Source organism: Pecten maximus, chromosome 15 (assembly GCF_902652985.1).
Source record: "Pecten maximus chromosome 15, xPecMax1.1, whole genome shotgun sequence".
NCBI lineage: Eukaryota > Metazoa > Mollusca > Bivalvia > Pectinida > Pectinidae > Pecten > Pecten maximus.
This window is the reverse complement of record NC_047029.1, coordinates 14,042,825-14,052,425: the sequence shown is the minus strand read 5'-3', so window position 1 is coordinate 14,052,425 and position 9,601 is coordinate 14,042,825. Positions and strand designations below refer to the sequence as shown.

Sequence of the window (9,601 nt, the reverse complement as noted above, 5' to 3'; positions counted from 1 at the left end):
GCTTGCCCATTAAAAGTCAATTTAATTTTATTGAATAACTCTATGGATGACAGAATATCTTGTACGGAAATCTTGTAGTAATTACCCTTCTCTTCTGTTTTTCTTTTTAACTGGATATGATGGCAGGTTAATCTGTCTTTTTAACTGGCTGTAATGGCAGGTTAATCTGTCTTTTTAACTGGACATGATGGCAGGTTAATCTGTCTTTTTAACTGGACATGATTGCAGGTTGATAATATGTCTTTCTGTAATTCTGATGTTATAATACTTTTGAATTATGAGTAACATATTTAGATTCAGTTGGATCGTCATCAGCTGCATTATTCATTTAAATAAAGATAATGAATTGCCGTGTTAAAGTTCACTCCCCCGGGGTCTGTAACATAATCCCTACGTCGGTAGTAATGGTATCCCTCATCACTTCATCACTAGGCCTACCTCGGGTCGTGTTTCCCGCCTGGGGATGCTGTAACATACAATCTGGCTCACTAAGACGCTCCTTTATCCAGGGGTCAGCAAATGACCAAATCGACCAACACACTGAGCGAAATGTCATGAGTTGAAAACAAAGATTATTGTGCATCTCACTCGTTCGAATTACCTTAACACCATTCAGGGAGAAAATAAAGGCTGAGAAGGTTGAATATGAGGTAGTTGGTCTATCGCTGTGTCACTAATAACAGAATATACTCTGGCATAATGACTTTAAAAGAAAACCTTGTTCTTTTTTAAGCTCGCGGGTTTTGTACATTGTGAACATCTTGTATAAAGCAGATGGACATACTATTGCCAAATTCACTGGGTTTGATAATAAAATATAAAAAACATATTTCTGGAAAAAACCGCACTTGCGGAAATTAATGGTATGTAAATTACTGACTATACAGTCTAGGCCATCTTTTCCCGCGCTCCATCTTAGTGCACGTCTGCTCAAACTCCAACTAAACTATCCACACACGCGCGCGAGTAAACACTGACACGACAGCATCCGACGAAACGAAAAATGGGGATGTTTTTCTCCTTCCACAAAAAATTCATGCTTTCATGGTCCATTGTCGAGCTGGCGGTCACTCGGGAGAGATTCCTTACCGTTACGGGCGCTAGTATGTAAAGGACAACTTAGGGTCAGACAATATTGACGAACCTTTTGGAATCAACACATTGGACATGTAAGGTAAATATTATGGGTTTGTTGTTATCTATGAACTGTCAAATCTGTTAACTGTAATTGGAACGCTTCTTGTTTTAGATTTAAGGATATGAGTAAAAATCTACTAGAGCGTCGGTCGATATGTTGAAATTAGTATGTTTTGGGGAGATATCCATTGACAATCTCAAGAAGAAAAATCTTAATAGAACGACCGTCAAGTCTAATTTGTTCTTGTGCCATATAGAATAAAGTTTTAAACTCCATCTAAATTGGTGTTAATTTCAAACAGTTTCGTACGATATATAAGCAAAATTCAGAACCCGCCTGATCGAGTCTATTGTCTTCACACTGAAAGAAATGCATTTTGATTTCATGGTGTGAGTGTGTTGTAAAAGTGTTTATGTTGAACATAAAACTCTCTCTTCCGGTACAAGCTGGAAAATATATTTCTTAAAGTTTAATGGAAGTTTAATTTCCCTGTAGACATTCAGTTGTAGGCCGGCGAACACGATAAACTGGCCTGCTGCTGTGTATGTTATCGGTCCGTACGTATTACACACCGGTCTGATAACTTGTGTGAAAATGGCTGGTTAGTTTGCTGGGATAAGTCTTTTATAACGTCACTTTCTTCTTTTTTTCACTTAGATAACTTTATGGGAGGATTATCGGCTAAGGTTTTCACCCGGCTTTATGGAAAAGTGGTTATTTTGATGGGACGGTTTTCAATACTTTATCTTATGTTTGTGAACATAAATGTTCAATATTTTATTTGATTTTGATGGGAAAAGTTGTCAGTTTGATGGGATGATCATGTGCATTGATATGATTAATTCGTAAGTGTTAAACATGTTATTTCCTGGTAAAACACGGTTTGGGTTCCCGTGAAGAAATAGTTTCATAGTTTTATGCAGTTGGACGACAAACGTTGGATATTAAGTTTTAAAGTACATTGAACAAATATGGATGTATCTCCTTTAATAATAATTTCTTGTGCTGATTGGAGATAACTCATTGTTATCAAACAGAACATTCATGAATTAGCCATTTCAATGCGCGCGCAACCTTATCCTAGAAAATGCCGTCAAACTTTAAACTCTAATAAATTACAAAATTCAGTTCCGAAAGCGAAAATGCCATATAAAAGGTTCTCTGTTTCCTTAATTGAATACCCAGGATATCTTAAATTGTTCTCAAATCATATAAATTGAACCAGCTATTTGACATTAATTTTGTTCTTACTAAATACGATTACAGTTAGTTAAATAAAACATGAGCAAACCCATTCCTTATCTTATAAACTGTTATAACGCACGAACTGAACTTCAAGCAAAACTAATTAGTGTAGTGTCTATAACTAGAAAAGCAACATTTGCAGCCTCAAACTGTTTTTGTTTCTTAAAACTTCAAGTAAGAAATAACAATAAGGTAACAAGCCATTCTACAAGGAGACCCACTATCTCCTCTCTGATGTGATAAACCCAGTAGACCCCCTTTACTATACACGTTGATAACATCTATATCGTTCAACAACATGCCCTGCTGTTCGTGATGTTCCTATACAAACAAAATAATGTGAAACAGGATCAGATGTGGCTAATTATTTACGTCTTACTAATACGCCAATGATGTGTTATCGACCCTAATGATACTGTCAGTAGTGTGTTCATCTCTGACTGTATCACGAGTCATATTTCAAACATTTTCGATGGCATCGCTGTCTGCAGGTTATTTTTTTTCTCTGCCGTTCACAATTGTACAGCCTATATATTATCATCTGACGCATATCGTTAAATCATTTCTTTTTATACAAAAATAAGATCAATTAAAACCATTATATGGGAAAACTCTAGTAAGTCAAATATATAATAGGGCTGTATTAATGTCGTTTTTAATAGACATCGTGCCTGTGATCAAACAAAATAAAGGTCTGTTAAAGAGTTGTTAAAAACCCCACAATCTTGCAGTATATAATGTTTGTACGTGATATTAAGCTTATTTTCTAACCTAATGCTGTATCTCCACGAATATAAACAGTTTGGTAACCTAATATTCCACTTTTTCCTTCCATAGGAGATGTTATCCCACCGCTTCCTTTATGCTAACTTTACACTGTGAAGGTTTTGGCACTGAAGTGAAGATGGCGATAAAATTCTTATAGAAAAAGCAGAAAGGTCAAGGCCGACGGACGGGATTATCATCTGCACGAGCTAGTAGAATTAAGGACGTGTTCTGTACCGAAAACCCAGGAGATAAGGAAAGGATGCAAACGTAGCAGTAACAGTGTGGTATATGGATTCTAATTCGGCCTGGTCATACGTTGACCTCTATTTGGCATCTTAGTGTGATATTTTCCGTGTGTAAAGGAAATTCTTGCCAAATGAAAATTGTAAATAAAAACTTGTGACTAAAGTTTACAGATTCAAAATTACCAGAGATAGTAACAGTGTTTTTGTTTGAGGCAACGGAAAACTCATGCATTGTGTTGTTGTACTTTAGGAGCAGAAAAACAGTGGTTTGTAACCTGGATGTGGATTATATTTGAATAGGTAACAAGGTTTGTGACTGGAAAATTATATTTTCATTACAATTTTTTCTTGAAATGAAAACAGCTGTAAAAAATAACCGGTGCTTTTTATAAGAGTTAATTCAAAATGATATCACCAATCCAATTTTGTGTGATTTGCCTGACTCTTCATTTCATCAAATGTCTACCAGCAGAAGACAATGATACAAACAATGATGCCGTTACGCCCTCTGTTGCAGGTCCATTCGATGAGGCGCTTGTAACGTCCATCTTGAAAATTGTTGATGTGAAGTTTGAATCGATAAGTACCCGGATTGGGTCGATGGAAAGAGCCATGAACAGTCTCCAGTATTATAATTTGCGACAGTTCCGAGTTGTGAATACTCATTTGAGAGCGCTGGATACTATAATGCAGGCAACGCATTCGCAGATGGGCGAGATAGATATCGAAAGCAAGGAGACTAAAATTTCAATCGACATGCTAAAGAAAGAACTGAAGAATATGGAAAAGGTACAAAACGCTATGTTCGATTCCATGGAGAAACATTTCGAGAAGAGCGATTTTAGTACAGGTGAAAAGTTTGCATCTCTGCAAGAATCGGCTGACATCATTTTAAACACAGCATTACAAAACACCGAGAAAATCAGCCAGGATAAAAACATCAACTTGGGTCCGCTGATTGAAAGTTTAGTATCTGTCCTAAACGATTCCAACAGGTCAACTAACGAAAGACTAACAAGTCTTGAAGAAAAGGTAGACACTAACCATAACATAACGATGTCAAAACTTGAGGGGGTCGAGGTGGAAATAGCTAATTCAACCAATAACAAAACTGAGGAACGTTCACTATTGGAGACATTAATTGATCTCAACGATAATGTACTTCGATCTATCGATTTTTACCGACATACGGGGGACCTGGTGGAGAGGATTGTGGGAGCTACAGAAACAGTAGCAGATGAACAAGATACAATACGCTCGGACCTGAGACTGTTTTTGGAAGTTCAGACAAATAACACCATGTGTAATCGGCAGCAGGATAAAATGGACTCGAACGAGCTTCCTAACGTTATAGTGGCAGATAGAAATTTACACAGATGTGAATTGACGTTTCAGGAATTGAATGAAATGGCTGATATATTCCGAAACAGCACACATTTGACGGATCAGTGGACGGAAATGGCCCAGTTGAACCAGTTTACTCTGCGGTCTACCGTTATGGATCTTATGGCAGAAGTGGCAAAATTGCATGACATTAATGAAAAGGAGAATACCTTTTCTGAGCAGACGACAACCACTGCACCGAATCTCTTCACTGGACTAATGGAGTTTGACCTTGAAAGTATTTCAAACAACACAAAAGCTGTTTATCAGATTGTAGAAGCTGTTGCCGCAAACACTGGATGGATACCGTACATATACCATAACTTACAATTCGTGGAAAGTCAAGTCAATGAAACTGTTAAGAATTACAAAAATATTCTCCAAAAGCAAGAAACATTATCTGATATTTTGCGATCTCACGACAGAACTGAAGCGCTTACTGGACGACCAGCTATAATGCGAGGGTTTGGGAATTCAGAATCTCGTCCTACAACCCAGACAGATATGTTTATAAGCAATGATGGGAACACTTCTTATCTTGATAAACTGAACATCATCTACAGGACAAATGTTAAAATGCATCGGCTGATTCCAGCTTTAACTAGGTTACTAGGAGAACCAGGTGAGAGATGTTTTTGAAACGTAGATAACAATGTTGACTCTATTACTTTGATGTTCTTTTTTTTATCGAAATAGCAATTTTATTGCAAAGCAAACAGCATTCAGTTTTTCTTCAATTAGCTGTCTTATCTTTCTGGCAGGGATTCTTCTTCATAAAAAATGAAAATGATAGTATGCTTTGATTTTTACCACGATTCAGTCTTACTTTCATCCTATTTCAGAACCCTTTATCACCCTTGTTGATGGCAAGAATGAAAACGAGGGACGAGTGGAGATCTACCGAAATGGTCGCTGGGGTACACTTTGTAAGGATATTGACCATATAGAGGCTAGCTATATTTGTCGTCATCTAGGTTACCTGGGTGGTATATCCGCCGGAAGTGGATTTTATGGTGCCGGAGACGGCGTGTTCTGGAAGCTCAATATGACGTGCTTGCTGACCAGGCGATGTGAGGTGGCCAATGGTGTAGATGCAAGCCTCTGTAGCCATAACAACGACGCTGCTATTATATGTGGTATGTACACTATGGATGTCAAGTAGCATGCACTGATTTGCTGCTTGAAGCAAGTGTCTCAATGTAAACTATGTTATTGTAAAGGTGTTCGAAGATGTACTTTATGTACTAGTAAGAGTCTTGGTATTGTTTAAGGATAGATTGTTTGAATATTTGTAATGTTTTTTGTAGTATATATAAGAAACAATGAACTTAGTAAAATACTTCGTGGTTTTCCTTGGTAAAGAAAATAACACCACAGCGAAATGTACGTAAACGTTTTGAAGAGCCAGTGTGATCCTCTGTTACTTACAAAACTTATTTGCGGCCTTTCTTTTGACAGATATAATGTATAAAGGAAACTGCCACGCTATGGCAAAAATGGCTAGTTTTATTTTGATGTTTTTTTTTTTTATTTCGACATGATTTCATTGGGTCTAAAATTTTGACTACAAATATTAAAGAGCGTTCTTAAACCGAGACAAAATAGGGTCTTTATCAGAAATTGGAAATAAGTGAGCATTCTGTTAAAAGTATATTTTGTATTATAGTCAGAACATAATTGCTGTCCCTGCTATACTGGATGAGTGAATTATATCACTATGTAGTAACCACCCTCTCATACGTCTTCACTTATTCATTTTGTAAAAGGGAAAGTCTTACCTATTTGCATGACCGTTCAATCAAATCCTACTTATGCTTTATTTCATAAATTGCTTATCTTCTGGCAGACCATATGGTGAGACTGGACGCGGATGAAAGAAAGAGAAGATCAGCCGGGTATCTCAACATCCATCACCGCGGTAACTGGCTCAATGTTTGTGCAGATAACTGGACTTCACAAAACTCAAACGTAGCCTGTCGGCAACTCGGACACAAAAGTGGACAAGCAGCGCCGCCAGTAACTGACCCAAAGACAGTTGAAGTTAATAATTTGTGGCTTCGTAACATCACATGTTCTGGAAGTGAGATGCGATTGGACGCATGTGACCACGTGATATGGTCACGTGGCTGTGAATCAAACCTACCTGTACGTATATCATGTACGTAACGTTACAATTATAGTTATAATTAAGCATTTGTTATATGCAGGATTTTTAGTTCACCGCCTCGCCACGTCACAAAACGGATGATGTGCCTTTTATCTTCTGCTGCGAAATTAATTACTGGTTTCATCGTCCAAAGGAGCAAAACATGACCGTGAAGATGTGAACAGATAACCTGTTATTGGAAAATTGTCCTATGTTATCGAGTGACGAAATAACAGATACTGTACTGGTATGTGTTTAGTGTCTTGAATCAGTACCAATGCACTACACACGTACTGGTATGTGTTAAATGTCTGGAATCAGTACCAATGTACTAAACACGTACTGGTTTGTGTTAAATGTCTGGAATCGGTACTAATGTACTACACACGTACTGGTATATGTGGGTATTGTTGGGAATCCATACTCATGGTACGGAACATTTCAACGGCATGTACCAAGAATTAAGTACAGTAGCTATAAGAAAACATCTCTGTAAGTATAGGGTAATATGGCTTCGGGTTTCAGAAGAAATAAAACTTCATGGACTTCATTTTACATCAAAGGAGAGTAATAAGGTACGAACAAATAGTTTTCTGACCAGAATATGACCGTAAAACTGGAACATGAATGTTTCCATTTATTTTCAAATGAGCTTGTGAATATCAAAGGTGGATCTGATCATAGTATGCCTTGTTTGTGACATTGTACAAAATGAATCGTACACTTTGCTATATTTGAATAAATAATAATGAATTTTACTACAGTATTCAATAAATTTAGAATATCACTGCTTTTCATTCATGGATTGTGTATGAAAAAAATCAGATGAATATATACAATACACATTATCAGCATATCTTCAAATATCCAAAAGGATTCCCTCATACCAAACATTTGTATCTGCGCTGTGTTTACTGCTTTAATTTCCCAGTATTGTTCTCGCGTTTATTCTGGTAATGTGCTGGTATCCGCAATTATAGAATTGTTTATGTTAATATTCATTAATAAGGATACTATAGATAAAACAATTACTTCTATTGAAACCATGACCTATAATTACATTATCATTTTAATTTCTGGTGCTATATGGTCATACCACTGTGAAAAGCTCATTTATTCTTCCATTTGATATTCCCAATACATTGGATTATTTCTTGTAAACGTTGGAATATTTTGTGTAGCAATTTTCATTATCGCAATGCTTACGACGGGGCGGATTTTGCCTTGAGAGTTTCATTTAAATGGTTATAATATTTTTAAGAGAAAAATAAGAGAAAATCATACTGACTATTTAAAAAGTACAACTTATAGGTACCTCAAATTGTTGCCTTTACTTTCGCGTTATTTCCCTGTACATTTTGTATTTAATTCTTATCTGACAGATAGTGGGGACTAATTTGTAAAAAAAAAGACATAGATCTCACTTCTCTACTGAACACAAATACTACCGGATACCGGAAACGAAAAATCTTCTAATTCCCCGAAATTGTCATGACTTTTGATAAGTTGTCAGAAGCTTATTGTTTTCAGGAAGGCTTGTGATGCCGGATTTTGCATCTCATCATCTGATGATTACTTTATGTTGTATAATTCATGTTTAAAGCTTTCATTACGTTTTAAGACGGTTTTGTACGTTGTCTCGGAGATGTGCATGTTTAATTCCTTTCCTTTCTACTGTTTCAATTGTAATCAATGTAAAAGTATGTAAATTCTTTTAGCATAAAATATAAAACAAAAACAACGAAATTATTTGTTTCTTCACGAGTCATTTGACAGAAAGAGCATTCCCTGTCCTTATATCGAAACACCCACAGTCAAACCTGTTTATAAAGGTCACCAAAGAGAACATTGCCTTGATAGTTACGCGGCTTGTGTACCTATAGTAATTATAGTACAATGAACTGTGTGTGATACTTTGGAGCAGAAACCGGTGGCATTTATAGACAGGTTTGTTATTTAGAGGTTGTCTTCAGAACAAGTTTGACAATTTATCAATTTTCCACATGTTTAGATAATCAATTTCATATTAATGCATTAAGCACATAGACTGTAAGATAAATACGTATATATCATTTTAACAGTTATGTAATGTTCTTAATGTAAAGCAGCGCGAGTGTGACTGAATCTATTTCCCACTCATCAGTTTTCGCCCTCGTATGGCCATGTTATTTTATCAAAAGATGGAATAATATGGAGTAATACGACTGTAATTGCACATATGTAAGGCCCGAGACCTGGATCAGGATAGAAAGATTTGAAGAATGTGCAATACATATCTAGCTTCTTAGCTTGATTCTTAGTTTGAATAATTATTCCCGCCTACATTTTAACAATGTCCATGTATGCAGTTTGTTTCTGAGTACTATGATTTTATATTTCTTTATCTGTATGCTCTGCTTTGATTATTCTTCTGACCATAATACCAGGCTAGAAATGTGATAATTGAAGTGTCTGCTTTACTTTTACTGTATTATGGTTATCAAATTTTCAGCAATAACAGACATCCAGGACGATTAAAAACAAAGTGTTCACATGTGGAGTTTACTTAAACAGAACATAGTCATGGTCATGTAGATGTTTTGATACATCTGGCACTCAATTCATGCACCAAACAGACGTTGATCGTAACAGTTGCCGTGTGCTGCATCTCCACTCCTATAACGCCAGGTGTTAAAT

At 36.3% G+C, this 9,601-nt stretch overlaps 1 protein-coding gene across 1 annotated transcript; it reads left to right on the top strand.

The window, feature by feature from the left end:
* Nucleotides 1-965: 965 nt before the first annotated feature.
* Nucleotides 966-8,335, top strand: LOC117343222. Its single transcript, XM_033905560.1, has 4 exons — nt 966-1,174; nt 3,221-5,401; nt 5,622-5,915; nt 6,626-8,335. The coding sequence occupies exons 2-4, from the start codon at nt 3,802-3,804 to the stop codon at nt 6,943-6,945; spliced, it is 2,214 nt and encodes a 737-aa protein (XP_033761451.1). The 5' UTR covers nt 966-1,174; nt 3,221-3,801; the 3' UTR covers nt 6,946-8,335.
* Nucleotides 8,336-9,601: the final 1,266 nt, after the last annotated feature.

What these genes read in the sequence shown, in the direction of transcription:
- LOC117343222 (XM_033905560.1), top strand. Translation starts at nt 3,802, where the DNA reads ATGATATCACCAATCCAATTTTGTGTGATTTGCCTGACTCTTCATTTC. An exon ending in TAGGTTACTAGGAGAACCAG is followed by an intron (nt 5,402 to 5,621) that starts GTGAGAGATGTT and finishes ATCCTATTTCAG; the next exon opens with AACCCTTTATCACCCTTGTT. An exon ending in CGACGCTGCTATTATATGTG is followed by an intron (nt 5,916 to 6,625) that starts GTATGTACACTA and finishes ATCTTCTGGCAG; the next exon opens with ACCATATGGTGAGACTGGAC.